The sequence below is a fragment of the Platichthys flesus genome, chromosome 2, assembly GCF_949316205.1.
Source record: "Platichthys flesus chromosome 2, fPlaFle2.1, whole genome shotgun sequence".
In the NCBI taxonomy this organism is placed as follows: domain Eukaryota; kingdom Metazoa; phylum Chordata; class Actinopteri; order Pleuronectiformes; family Pleuronectidae; genus Platichthys; species Platichthys flesus.
The window spans coordinates 26,984,075-26,999,572 of record NC_084946.1 but is presented as its reverse complement, the minus strand read 5'-3'; the positions used below and the strand labels follow the sequence as shown (position 1 = coordinate 26,999,572).

General features: G+C 41.2%; 1 protein-coding gene across 1 annotated transcript; it reads right to left on the bottom strand.

Moving 5' to 3' along the window:
- Window positions 1–3,593: 3,593 nt before the first annotated feature.
- Window positions 3,594–14,390, bottom strand: LOC133972041 (protein-glutamine gamma-glutamyltransferase 2-like). The gene is made up of 15 exons (XM_062409230.1): window positions 14,273–14,390; window positions 10,361–10,531; window positions 9,930–10,187; window positions 9,641–9,759; window positions 9,363–9,491; window positions 8,991–9,168; window positions 8,309–8,444; window positions 7,991–8,100; window positions 7,633–7,748; window positions 7,116–7,242; window positions 6,386–6,528; window positions 5,853–6,027; window positions 5,597–5,760; window positions 5,356–5,489; window positions 3,594–4,895 (listed from the first exon to the last, which is right to left on the bottom strand). Exons 1-15 carry the CDS (start codon window positions 14,328–14,330, stop codon window positions 4,748–4,750), a joined length of 2,166 nt encoding a protein of 721 aa, XP_062265214.1. The 5' UTR covers window positions 14,331–14,390; the 3' UTR covers window positions 3,594–4,747.
- Window positions 14,391–15,498: the final 1,108 nt, after the last annotated feature.

Genomic DNA, 15,498 nt, shown 5'->3' with positions numbered 1-15,498 from the left:
ACTGAACACAAGGAGATCTTGTGTTCTTAACTCCTATGTTGACTGTTTTTAAATTTCGGTTGTTGAGTGTCCTCGTCTTCAGGAGGAATGTTGGAAACACGAGATAGCGCAAGTGTGTGTGTGCCTCCAGCCTCACTCGGAGTTCTGCTGCTGTTTGAGCATGTTCTGCTATTTTCAGCTTGAGATTTTTTCACAGGAGCTGAAATAAACTCTTCCATGTGTTGTTCATGGCTTTATGACAGGTCATTAAAGAAAAGGGGCCCCGGCTCCCATCGCAGCAAACGTAGACATCGTAATTACATTGATCAGTGTTACGGAAGAAGGCCTAGAATTCCCATTCAATCTCCACACTCTATTTCAGAATAGCACACAATCAACATCCAGGTAAAGATAAAAGATACTGTATTAGCTTGTACTCGCAGGGACTGAATGGTGATCCAATAGGAAATGTAATCATTTGGGTAATAATGATAGGTGATATGATAGGTCAGGGTTGAATGATGATACTGCTAATAAATAATAATGTCTATGACTCAGGGTTTAGAGCTCTAGTAAAGATATTGACCTAGTGATTAAAGTAGGAAGAGTATTGTTGGAATGTTCAGATGCATCATCGGTTGCAGGCATTTTGGACCAAGATGGGGGGGGGGGGGGTCTCGTGGTCCACAGAGAGGAAGGAAGGTTTCATATTTTAGCGTGGAGGAATCATTAAGTGTTAATGAGTTTAGTTTGAGTTTTGGGGGTCGTTGTCTGTCCAGAGTGTAAAAACGACACAATTCCACATTTGTGTTTCACTTTACAGTTTTTTCCTGACATGTTGTTTGGTCTGTTTAATGACACGAGCGTCCCTTGTTTCTGCTTCCTGTTCTAAATGAGGATGATGATGGACATTTAGAGGCAATGAAGCAGAATCTGAATCAGCAGAATTATAATCAGCTTCGTTGGCCAAGTGTGATTTAAGCATCTTAACTTTTTCATTAATGAACTATTATTTTTCATGAATCAAACTTGCACCGAACTGAACCATATAACTTTAAGAATATGTGGTGATACATTTACACTAGTATTTCAATGTACTTTAGTATTTGAGTTATATGCAACATGATGTTTCTACTCCAACAACATTTCAGATCAAAATATATTTATCTCCTTTGGATAATTTTCGTTTGGTTTTTCATCTGTTAAAAACGAGGTAAGAAAAGTCCAATTTGTTATTCTATAAAAGCGAGTGATGTGTCCAAACCGTTTTAAGTGTGGGAGACTCTAAGTTTTAGTGTCAGGCAGGAAGTGGTGGTTTGTCTTCTGAGATAACAAGTGAGGCCATTTGCCACATCGTCATGGCAACCAGGTGGCACTGAAAAACACTGATTTTACATATTCTCCACTACATTCAGCTTCACTATTATGACAAATAAACAAACTGCAACTCAAACGTTTACACAATTTTTCTCTTCTGTGATTCCAGGTCAAGTGTCCGATGTACCAGGTGATTGAGAAAACCCAGAAATCAAGAAACGTTTTATTTATGCATTCTGTGACCAGAATTTAACTGCAAACACCAAGTGAGCCACAACACAAATATAAAAGCCACAACATGAATGTAGAAGCCACAACACAAATGTAGGAGCCTCAACACGAATGTAGAAGCCACAACGCATATGTAGAAGCCACAACAAGTATGTAGAAGTCACAACACAAATATAAAAGCCACAACACGAATGTAGAAGCCACAACACGAATGAAGAAGCCACAACACTAGGTAGAAGTCACAATACAAATATAAAAGCCACAACAAATGGAAGGAAGAACACACCTGTACCATCATTTATTACATTACATGTCATTTAGCTGACGCTTTTGTCCAAACATTTTTAGTATAATGTGGCGTCCAAAATCATTTCAAACGTGAGTTGTCTGACTTAAATAGTTGAAGCTTGCAGGGCTGCATAGATGATATGAACTGATTAGTGAAAAATGTTCTTACTTAATGGGAAACTTGACCCCCCCCCCCAAAAAAAAGGCAGAAAACAAAGTGCTGTTTTATGTTGCTATAATTTTGTATCTGTTATCTAGAACATGAACTAACAACTTGTGAAACTGTGTCACAGTGTTAAATCAGACTTCAATAGGAACCTGCTACATTACTGATCTGCAGCCATACACGGTCTACACCTGCTGGGTCCAACCCTCCAACGACTTGGAAGCCAGGGAGCCTTTTCCTGTTAAACAGAAAACTAAGATTGGAGGTCAGTGACAAACAGAATGAAACCAGTTGAACTTTTTGCAGCACAACTAGAACGGCACTCAGTGGAACTAATTCCTGACCAACAGACTTCTTAGGAAACCATATTTAAATTCACTAGATCTGGATTCTTATTTGGATCTGCACCAAAATAAATATAATTCCCCTATTTCACTTCATTATACTGATAAGTGTTGAATATCACTTTTTTTGGAGGACGCATACAGTGTTGTAACCGTTTTTCTTGAATTTCCTACAGTACCAGAGGATGTACGTAATCTGAAGCTGGAGGTCAAAGACCATAATACGATCATTGTGACCTGCAATCATTCTCAAATCTTCAATGGCCCTGAGAGAATATTCAAAGCACAACTTCATGATGGTGGTAGCTCTGTGGAAAGAAATGATGAAACATGTGAATTTGAATTCAAGAACCTGAAGTACTCTACGAACTACACAGTGAAGGTTTGAGTCTCCTCCTTTTTACCGCCACTGTTTTATTCCTGATTTTTCTTCTAATGCTTTAATAAGTGACAGAAAGATTCTCCATCTTTCCAGGTGACTGCTGTCAACAGTCTGTTTGAGAGCAACCCCATCACAGAGCAAATTTCTACTGAATGTATGTTCCATTTCAATCAATGCCTCCATTTATCTCACGTTGCTTCGTTAAAGTACAGATTTCTTTTTTTATACATCTAATTCTATGCATTATGTTAATGTTGTTCTTCATCAATCCCATTTTACAGATGTCAATGCTGGAATTGTTTTTCACGTCTTCCACATCCTCCTCACGTCTGGAGCTCTGCTGGTGGTCGTCCACAAGATCTATGACTTGAGGTTCAGGAAGTCCCAGTGAGAAGGATTCTGCATAAATCTTACATCTGTGTTCCTGTCAGATTGCCTCAGGGTTTTGTTTTTATTTATTTATTTATTTAAGACGAATAAACGTGCAGATTTTGTTCCACTGATAAGAAATTATCTTCTTATTTACGTTACAAGAATAGTTCTATCACCGCACTTCACCAAGGAACATCATCAGTGGTACTCTGCTCTGTATTTAACATCATATAATTAGGTTTGTTGTTTTGTTATTTAAAAAAAAATTCCAGGCAAATGAATTGGCTTTTTGAGTGCTGCTTTAACATGCTCAAATTCCTACAAAAATTTTCTGAAAATTAGGAAGTGGTGAAAATGTAGGTGTCACCTGTGTATTTTGAGATCTGTTTGTTTAGATAAGCTGTACAACTACTGATTATGCGTTGTAGTGTTGTATTACTGTTAGTTGTTTTTTTATAATTCCTCAAGCAACAATCTGACACAGCATTCAATCAACTCTTTTCAGTTCAGATCTTTATTGACCCCCGACAACAGAAAGAAAAACTCTTTGTGGTAAAGCACCGTGGAAACACACAAAAAACATGAACATTTCCCATTGTGTTCACATTTTATTTGGTCACCAGCAGTTGTGTTGTTGTCTTGACTTGGCCCCTGAAATCTTCGATAAGACTAAAAAGTTTTACCCCTGAGTTGAGGACCTTTTCTACCAAGTTTTCCTGAACGCATCATGAGACAGAGAGCAGCAGTTGTTCTGTTTCTATTTTAGAGAATGAAGAGTTTGTCTTCAGTCTGTCCAGCAGAGGCCACTGTTACCTGGAGATCCCTGCATTACATTACATTACATTTCATTTAGCTGACGCTTTTATCCAAGCGACAATAAGTGCATTCAACCCCGAGGGTAGATACCAAGGATGACAAAAATCAAGAAAATACAAAATCTTCAAAATAAAGCAAAACTACTACTTTTTTTTTTTTTTTTTTTATTCAAGGTAAAGTCGGAGAGTCGGAGATTTATCCTCAAGACAAAAAAAACTGAGTTACATTGTTCAAGCAAATTGAAACATTCTGATGAGAATCTAGTTTCAGGATCAGACTTTAAAAACCAGCTGGGATCCAAGTCAGACCTTAAAAGAAATCAACGTATTTAAGCAGATACATTTAAATGTTCATGTGTCGTATGTTTGGCATCTTTCTCGTTGTTCTTCTTTTTTAAGCAGTGGTCCATCTCCAGGCTTTATCATATAAAAGTGAATAATGCGAAGCTGCAAGAAAGCTTTTTGGTTCTGAGTGAAGTTCACAGCGGTTTGTTGAAAAGCTTTTTGTACCCTGCACCGATATTTAACTGAGAAACACATTTGTTATCTCTCTTATAGAGGTCACTGAATGAAGTGAAAGTTAAAGCTGTTTTTAGAGCCTCAGTGAACTCTAGACGTTTTCCTGAAATAGCGGAGGAATGTCCGGAACAATCACAGCGAGCAAGAGTGTGTGTTTGTTGATAACGTTCGTGACATGGGACGGATGAAAAATAGTTCCTGTTGTAGCGAAGACATAGGACCCAGACAAACCTGAACATGAGCTCAATAAATCTCCTTTAAGCTGCGAAGATTTTAGCTTTTTTTTTTTGTATTAGCTTGTGACCTTGGAACGAGACTCTGCGGAGTTGAGATGTTACTCTGTGACCTCGATCTTGCAGGTGGCCTGGATGTCCCTGAAGGTGGAGCAGTCGAAGACGGCCGTGATCGTCTTCTTTCCCGTCTTGTAGGGATAAAAGAAGATGTTGATACGGAACTGTTGTTTTGGTGCCAGGTCCGGGAGCCTGTGAGAGACGCAGAGGACCATGAGGAATTCTACATTTACAGCAGCAGCGTTTATTGGCAGAATTAAACTGGAAAACCTTTCAATATTGCAACTTAAGCTGAGAGTCGATCATCAAAACTCTCTTTTAAAATGTGCTGGTTTTATTTTTGCTTCATTTGATTCTTCATCTGCGAGTTTAACGTTTGACAACATTAACCTCTTTTGTTTTGTTGTTTTTTCATATTTTATTTTTTATTTTTATTAGTCCTGAGAGTCGATCAAAACTAAATGAGGTCGTGAGTTACTTTAGTTACGTCTGATGATGATTGTTGTTATTTTATCATTTTATCAGATTAGCTGCGGGATTCAAGCCAATGTTTGATCATTTACATAAATCAACATTACACAAAAACACACGCACACAAACACACACACACACACACACACACACACACACACACACAAACACAAACACCTACTTGCAGTCCTCCTCCTTTTTAAATACTCCACTTCCTGACAGAGTCAGTCTGCATCCCGTCAGCCTCTCGTCTGCCGGGTTCTTGAAAATCAATACTCCACTGGTTTCTTGTTGCAGTCTGGTCGTTCTGGAAACCTGGAACACACACATTTGAACTTTTTAACATGTTGTACGAATGCGCCCGAGAGAACCTGCATGTCTGAGATGATTTATAGAAACAACAATGTTTTTAATGTACTCACTGTTAAGGTGAAAGGAGGATCCATCAGCACAATGTCATTCTCTGCCAGGTAGACTTGCTCCGGCTTGTATTTGTCATTGACCATGGCTGTGACCTTCATGCTGTCACACTCCACCATGAGCTTGTGATAGGCCGAGAACGGGACCAGGATGGGGACGGATAGTTCTGGAGAAGATTCAAAGTTGGTTCACACAAAAATTCAAAGAGAACATAAGAGTTTTTTTTTAAACACTTCCAGGATTCAGAAGAAGATTCACCTGTCCCAGGCTGCATCGTCTCCTCCTTCACCTCGGACTGGATGTTCCCGGCCGAGGAGCCGTTGTAGCTCATGGCCTGGACGCTGATGTTGATGGACAGCAGCCTGGCGAAGGTGGACTTGCTGTGAAGCAACAGCTTAATGCTCACGTCCTTCCCGTTGATTGGTTTGGACAACTGCAACAAATGAAGGAGGACTAAGAGACAGAAGCAGGTTTATGTTCCGCCACACAATGTATATGAAAACTTTAGCTTTACAGAATAAACAACCTGGAAAAGATTTGCATTAATGTTTATATTTTACATAAAAAAACTGATTTTTATTTCCAGGTTATATATTTTTATTAAGATTAAAGTTTAAATGTTAAATATCAAGACTTGATGGAAAGTTGTGATACCAGCAGAATTAGTCAGTTTCTACAGCTCTATAAAAACTTGCAGTTTCTGTTCTCGTATATAATTTTTCCAGACTCATATTAGGTCATCGTGACCTAGTATGAGTCTGGAAAAAAGCTTCCCAGCTTCTGTGACATACCTCCTCAAATCGCATGGACACATCGGAGCCCGAAGCGCCCTCACCTGCTGCTCCCGAGGTATCGATCACCGCCCCGTTCCCCTCCGTCTCTTCACCTGCTATGGTGAGGGCGTACGTGAAGACGTCCCTCTCCTTGTCGGACCCTGTGAGGGGGGCACACTGATTCGATCAAAGAACACGTAGAATAAATGTTTCCCAAAGGTTTTTTGTTTAAACCAGAAATAACCATATTTGGAAGAGCGGGGGAGGGGCCTTACAAAGAGCTTGAGGACACTAGCTGTCATTGGACGGTACTAGCTGTCAATCACAAGATATCCACACCCCAATGCATCATAATTTACGACATGAACATCAGCTGTATACAAGACACAAATGTTTACTGACGCTATAAAGTGAGAAGTAGAAATAGAAACAAAGAGTGGAGTCGCCCTCTGCTGGTCATTCAAGAGAACAAGGGTTTTCAGGAACTTTCACTTTCCGGACCTGGAATTACGTCAATTTCTCTAAACAGTCTGTGGTATCGGCGAGAACTTAGTACTCTGGTACGAGTCAGGGCCTTTGACTTCCACACAAGCACCACAGGAACAACCTGAGTCCTGCCCAGCGGCACCACAACAGACTGAGACTATCACTTACCTGGAATCAGTCCACTTGTACAGTGCATTTGAACAGTGTTGCAACAACATGGTGTGGTTTTGAATGTCTGCTCCTGCTGCTGAAGTGAACCCACCCTCCCTGTGCTTGTAGGTGTCGGTGATGTTCATCCTCTTTCTCGAGCCGACAGACTTGGTGGAGATGTTCTGACCGATTCTCTTGGTGTCGGAGAAGATCTTAATTTTCGAGCGGTCAGCTTTGACCTGAAACACACACGGAATCCACAAAAGGGTTAGATTTCACGAAACACACGGAAACTGTCCATAGAAAACGCTGATGAAAACCTCACCTCCTTGGCAGAGGTAAGAAACAGCCTTTATGGAAAAACTACATCTCAATTCTATAAATGTACAGGTGTGAATGGGCGAGTTCTAACGTTCACACACTGTTGGTTTAGAAAGTAACGTCACAATGACAAAGGTGTAATATCTATAATGCAGCTCAAAACAATTTAAAAACAATCACATCTCTGTAATGTTACATTGTAAATTGTGAAATGAAGCGGTGAAGGCTCATCCTGTGTCCTGATACAACATCGTGATCTTTTCAGTCTCAGAATCTGTATTAAATTGTGAGTTTCTCTGCTCACTGACCAGCCAGTCCACACAGTCCGCGTTGACCTCAGCGAAGATGAACGGGATGTCGTACTTGAGGTTGATGTTTCCGCTCTGGATGGCTTTGACCGAGGCTGGACCGCAGCAGTAAACACCTGCACAAAGACAAACGATAAAAGTCGTCACATAAAAAACAATCCTCTGTTAAGAGTGAACCCAAAGTCATTAAAGTCACAAGAATCTGTACGATTCTGGGGGGTTTTCACGATGAAAACCCAAAGAAGAGATTTATTGAGTAGCAGGAAATAAATGTCTCATCAGAAAGAGGTCAGCAAGTAAAGTTAGCACCAGAACAAGGTCATCGGAGCGAGACAGAGGAGGTCGACCCGATCGTTACCGTTGCTCTTCTCCTGCGGTGTCGGATCCAGAACTTGCCAGCCGTCGTACTTATCACCTTCCTTCAGATCTGGACGTTTCATCCAGCCCTCCACCCACACATGGTAGTTCCTGAAACACACCACATCACTCAGATTCGGCAGCAGGTCGGGAAACAACAACCCAATAGAAGAGATTTAAGGGCCAGAAATCGATCTGTGAAATCTGTGCAATCCATTGGTGGGTGGGGACCAAAGCAGGAGCTCACAGGGATGTTAACGTTCATCGGATGGACACAAACACAACTTTGTTTTCAAAGTAAGGAGTTGCAGAATCTCACCAAACACTGTCAGGAGAACTTTTCTCTGCGACACCGTAGTCTGCGTGGTACACGTCGATGATCAGATTGCTGTTAGTGTCGTGGGCTGACTCGAAGTTGGTGACCACGCGGCAGGGGATGCCCAGCAGACGCATCACTGAAACCAACACAAAGTTGTTCAAATAAGTTCGTAACAGTTGAATTTGAACTTTGCAGCTTCTGTGGAACTGAAATAAACAGAAACACTAGGGGCCGTTATGAGCCATGTACTTATTGGTATAAACGTTATTCCAAATCCAGCATTAATGTATTTCATCATTACATTACATTACATTACATTTCATTTAGCTGACGCTTTTATCCAAAGCGACTTACAATAAGTGCATTCAAACCCGAGGGTACATACCAAGGACGACAAGAATCAAGAAAGTACAATTTCTTCAAAATTAAGCAAAACTTGTGCTATAAGTAAGTGCAACTCATCAAAGACATTTAATTCAGTTTATAGCTCAAGAAACACATTTAAGTGTCCAGTATCGCTTTAAAACAGACATTTGATATATTTATCTTGATGAATGACTTTAAATTAATAATAAAGTGACCAGAACAATATCAGTTTAGTTTGTGATGAGCTTCAGAATTAATCAAATGTATCAGTACAGATGTTGTCCCAGGTGTGAGGAGCTGGATGGTCGAACGTTACCTGAACACATCACGCCAGCAAACACCCAGCACTGGCCGTATCTGACCGGTTGGCAGCCATAGTCGTACCAGCGTTTGAGGATGGCGTGGCTGCCGGTCCAGTGAGTGGGTTTATACCCGGCGGTATACGGACCCCCCCACCTTCCCATCACAACGCCATGGTCGCCGTCAGAGTTGATCTAGAAGTAAACAGAAACATTAGATTTCATTCTTCTATCCTGACTCAGGGGCTGCGTCCTTCAGAGGACGCGTTCTACCAAGCACACGCAGATCACCTCCAACAAGGCCGCGTTAAACCATGAAGGCCAAAACAAATCATTAGCATGAAATAGCATGGCTGAGGCTAATGAGAATGTCATTGATCATGTCCCACCATGGCGCTGATCACACGGCTGACGTAGACGGGATAAGAGCGACCACCGACATCTTCAGCTGGGTTTTCCGCGTGTTTGGGGTTAACGTCCAGCAACTTAATGCAAATCTTCGCCATGTCGTCCTCAAACTGGACAAGAAGACACAAGAACAGAGACGGAAAAAAAACACAAAGTAAGATGCAGTCAAACAAATGTAATAACAGATCATTCGAAGCTGGCGTCAGGATGGACAGCAGCGTCCCTGATGTGGTCTCTCTGTGGTGTCTGGTCTGTTTACCTGTCCGAAGTCCCACGTGCGGCTAGAGATGTAGTTTCCAGATCCTCCGTAGATGATTCCTTGTTCACTCATCACATACTCTTGTCTTTCCTTCTCGTCAGATAGATACACCGTGTCATCTGGAGAGAAGGGTAGAGATAGACAAATTGATCAGGAGGTAGATAGGTCGGTCATCGGTCGGTCGGTCGATCGGTCGGTCGGTCGGTCGGTTGGTCGGTTGGTTGGTAGGTTGGTTGGTTGATTGACTGATTGATTGATTGATTGACATGGAAACCGATGATGAACCTACCAGGACACCAGGGGTTGAAGAACACCACCGGCTTTGCCAGCAACATTTCCTCTTCCCTGTATTTCCCAGTGAGTACATACGCTCCTATGGGGGCGTTAGCCGGGGGGGTGATGTTTAGAACCAAGATGCCTTTCTCTGGGGAGGACCTCTCCTCCTCAAGCACTGCCTTCCACACAGCCTTTGCTGATGGTGACCGGACCACGCTGTCGGGGATTCCAAAGTACGAAATTGTGCCCTGTTCCTCGGATGTAACCAAACCTGGAGAGAGGAACCAAAGACTCTGTTATTGTTCGAACTATACTCTCCATCCATCATCCATCCATCCATCCATCCATCCATCCATCCATCCATTCATCCATCCATCCATCCAGGGCTTTGTAGAGCTGCACTGACCTCCTTGTTGTCCAAAAAGAACAAAATGAAAGACTGACCTGTCGTTGCGACCATGGTGAGCGGGTAAAGTTTTGGTTTGAAAGGCTGCGACAGAGTGAGGGTCAGAGTGAAGGGAAGACCTCGCCTGACAAACAGCTCCGTCAGGGAGATCTCACTGGTGTGGTGTGAGAAGTTGTTGGTCGGACAGTGGAGGTTCACGTCCTTCAAGACTGGAGGAAATAAAATAATTCAAAACACACACAGACAAATTTACGTAGGGTAACTAAGATAGAAACATTTAACTCATTGAAATCAATAAATACATTGTTATGAATTATTGACATTTATTTTACTTCTATTTACGTTATAGGAAGATTAGCTAATGAATAAAAAGTTAATAATTAATTTACATCAATAGGAACATTTGTATTTTCAGTACTTGTTACTAACTCATTTTAAATCCATGACGCCAAAAGAAAACTGAGAATGAAATGCTTTGAAGCATTTAGTAAGTTTTGTTTATAACATGATGACTCCGATGGAAAAATGCTTCAATTGCACAAAGCCTGAACAATATAAAGTAACAGCAATAATAAGTGGTGCAGGCACCACTAGGCAATGTACTACATATTACTATTCCGTGGTGCTTATTATTCTTATGTCTTCTTCCTAAAATTTCGAAACGCTTCTCCTCCCACAAATTTTGTCGCACATTCACGAGACCTAGAAATATACCTGCGGAATTACGTCGATCGGTGTGCTATTATTCAGATTTTTGATTCGTCCCCCGGTTTGCACAAAAATCGCGGAGAAAAGGGGAGAGTGAGATCTATTTTTAGACTACTCCACAGGTGATACTAATTACTATAGGTGGTCCAGTCAGTAGGGCAGAGGGATAGGCACCCAGAGATTGTTGGTTCAAGTCCCAGTGTGGGCAGAACTTAAACATTAATTTTTTTTCCTTTGTCTTTCATGGGGGAACTGTTGAGCTACAATGTGATTGGCTCTACATCACATTCCTGTATTAGTGTGTATGAAGTGATAGTGATAGCGCCACCTGGTGGTCGGTGTGAAAATTAAGTTTGAGCAATCGCCCCCAAAATCCTGTCACATGATCAGAGCCCTGTCCTGAAGAGATCGATGAGTGTGTATGCAGTGTTAGCGATAGCGCCACCTACTGATCAGGTCTGTCGCTCTCTATTTTATACCAGCCAGTTTCTCTCTCTCTCTCTCTCTCTCTTAAACCAGTCTCTCTCTCTCTCTCTTAAACCAGTCTCTCTCTCTCTGGATCTTACTCTCTCTCTCTTAAAGCAGCCAGTCTTTCTGTCTCTTTCTTTCTCTTTATACCAGACATTCTCTCTCTCTCTCTCTCTCTGCCTCTCTTTCAAATTGACGCAGTCTGTCTCTCTTGAAAAATAAAAATATTGAGTCTGGAACCGGCAAATTCTAGGCACCCATTTCGAAATTTCTCGGCAGGAGGAATTTTCTAGTTAATATAATTATTATTAGTCAGACACAATCTGGATGTGGATGTACAAATACATAAGATACACAGTCTGTGTTCTCTTATTGCTTCTTGATACAACACTTTGACAAATGAAGGTTAAGGCTCTATGTATTGTTTTTTCCTTTTCACAGCACGATGCAGTTTTCTGTCTTAGCTTGAATATTAAATGCAGTTACTAGAACGGTTGAAGAGAATTTGTTACATTTTTTTGCTCCATTTGTCTTTATTTAAAGCAAAGTTTTGATTTCTCTCAGTATCTATACAGACTGAGTTTGATTTGTAGGTCAAAGGTCATCCTGGTTCACATATAAACGTTATGGTGTCAATCCTGGATGATGATGATACACTTTGACTAAAGGATGAAACCTCACCCAGCAGGTACATTAGGCTTCATGTTAATAAATACCATTCACTGAGGGTGTGGTGTCTCCTATAAGAGAAGAAGTCAACTGTCTCCAGAGGTTTAAAGATTGATTTCAGCTTCTTCCCCAAAGAGTCACTGTTCAAGTGTTTTTAAAATCAGGAACAAGCTGCTGAACCGTGACAGAAACAAAACTGAAACACGACACAGAACATCTGTCAAAAACAATTCATAAACCAAACTCTGTCATTTTGAATTAAACTTGAGCTTTTTATTATTCTATTTTAAAATACACAAATGAGAGCAAATGAGAAAGATAATTATCACCCTCAGCTCTGTGGTGTATTTTATGTTGTCGAGGGTGAACGGCAGAGGACGTAGCATCTTATTGATATTATGAGCCAATGAATATGGGCTATATTTGATTTATTGATTGATTGATTGATTGATTGATTGATTGATTGATTGATTGAAAGTACCATGTTCAGTTCTAACTCCTGGAAACAGACCCCAGTTCAGCTGAAGTGAAAACATGACTAATGCAGTAGTTCATTTATTCACGAGCAGGATTTTCCTTTACAAAGATGTTTCATCAGGACCTTCTGACCTTCTGACCTTGTGTCTCAATAGAAGCTTCCTGGTTCAATAAAGGAAAATAAAATCAACATGTGTGTGTTTACAGGACTCAGTCAGATCTATATCCTCTAGGGCCTCGGTTCCCAAACTGGGGTAGTTTGGGAACCACTTCGCGTACCCCAGGGGTACGCGAAGTGGTTCAGGGGGTACATGGGGAGAAAATTGTATTTGCGTTTTCAAAGTGAATAAGCCCATTTACATTTTCAAACTGAGTTATAAATAATCATACAATATTAAATAGTCTAAATAGCCAAGTCGCATTGCCAAAATACATACCCATATTCAGCAAAATAATTACACTGCCAATAAAAGTTACAGGTAGGTTAGTGACTGTTAGTAAAAACAAGGGATGGGCATAATTAATCGACAATCGATTTATTGATCCTTAAGAATTTCCTAGATGACATTTTGTCATAGACTTAATTCTGTTGAGTTCACTGCCAACACTGCAAAGCTATACGTCTTTCAAGTGTAACCAGTGAGCGGATCCCGTTTAACTGCCACAAGAGTTGTTCACCTTGTAATAAAGATCTATATTTTCACTGCATTTTAACAGAGCCTATAAATAGTGCATTTTAATATAAAATATTAACGATTAATCAAAAATCGATCGTTAATTCTCCCGACAATCGATTAGGAACTGACAATCATGATTAACAACTGATTGATAACTGACAATCGATAGATAAACTCTGTTTGATCTAAACTTCCATCCGAGTCCCGAAATCCCTGACAATTTCAAAGTTTCAAGTGTTATATGCTGTATACGTGCGTCGGGGGGGGGGGGGGGGGGTACGTAGCTGGAGATTGAATGTCCGAAGGGGTACGAGACTGTAAAAAGTTTGGGAACCACTGCTCTAGGGGGAGAGGCGTGGTCTAGTGGCAGAAACTTGGACTATGAGCAGAGAAGGTCTCTGGTTCGACTCCACGGAGAGACAACAAAAGACGAACTTGGATTGATCTGTCCAAGAGTCTCCCCACCCTGTCTATTGCCCCTGAGCAAGGCACCTTACTCCCCCAACATCTGCTCCCTGAGCACCGTACGTGGTCACTCACTGCTCTGTGAAAAGCAGAGATTAAATTTCCCTACCTGCCTGAGTGTGCCTTTGCATGTGTTTGGGACTAATAAATGCATCTTAATCTTACAGCTCAGGTTCACTCAGACGCTCAATTATGGTACATGTATGGTCGCTCTGATTGTTTTATTGAGGATGTGCACACGGTCGTGTCAGGACACAGAAGCGCACAACTGTACAACAACACAGTGCAGGTTTAATCCCCTTTGCAGCGACCTCATTTAGCTTCTCAAACATGATCGAACAAGTCCTCACCTTAGGTAACGGTATGGATGGTTTGCAAAGAGCGTAAATCCCTAAAGTCGTGTGTGTATGTGTGTGTGTGTGTGCAGCGTCTTGGTCGGTGCAGAGACGATGATAAAGTCATTGATTTAAAAACAGTTGTACTTACTTAGTTCTTTAACCATCTCCGTCATGCCTGCGGAACTCGTCCGAGCTTCTTCTGTCATGTCTGCAGAGTTGTGTCTCTACAGTGAAAGACGTAAGCGTGAAGGAACCCTGGCAGTCGCTCACTGACAGGTGACTCCGCAATGTTGGTTAATTAAATACGTGCAGAGCCCCGCCCCTTTTTTTTACCCATGAGAAACATGCCAGGCTACTTTTATCCACCTCCTTGGCGTTTAAACCCTGCTCTTCCATTTAGTCACCCTGACCTTTGACCCATCGACTCCGAGATTGAACGATCTGGAAATTCCCTCCCAAGTAATCTCCCCACCGATCCCTAACCCTAACCCTAACCATCTTTAAAATTCATCCATGCTCCAGTTGGGACACACAAACACACTCTCTTACACACAGACAGGTTTGTGCGGTTAAGCTAATTAGGAACTTAACTAGATATTGAGACATAAACTCCTCTGGAAAATGTTTAGACGTTATAAAGTGAGAAGTAGAGTCGTTCCCTCACAGACTTGTATAGAAACAACCAGTTCTATGTTGGCTTCACTTTCATGATTCTACGTCCGTTTTCAGCCTATAGGTGAAAACAGGGAGCTGCTTGTGTAGATGAATGAACTGAAACTCAGACGCTAAGAAACATCCATCATTTTCACTGTAGTTTAAACCTTAAAGCTCTGTAACTTTTATATTCTACCTTTTCTATGAAATCTTCAGTGAGGTATAAAAACAATACACACAATGCTGTATTAATATATTTTGTCATGATCAGCAGCTTGTCACCACAGATAAATATGTGTAAACGTGTGGTTACAGGGACTAAACGCTTTTAATGAATCCAACCCGTTCACTGAGAAATATACATGGGGCAGTGTGTGTGTGCGTGTGTGTGTGTGTGTGTGCATCTGGCAGATTAACTACACGTAGAACATGTATGAAGAGTAAAATAATGAAACAGCTCTCCACAGGTTTCATATAGACACATGTCTTCACTTTTAATTGTTGTTGTATATGCAAGCACTTTTTTTCTTCTTCTTACAAATCCACATCTTTTTGTACAAACTCACACACTCTCACACAAGCACATAAAACCACACAACACACACTTTTAGCCGCACAGACACACTAGCTGTCCTGCTCAATCAGGTCTTTGGCTTTCTGCAGGTTGTGGTCGACGGCTCCGTCTAAGAACTGAACCCAGTTCAGCTCCGATTCGCCGCA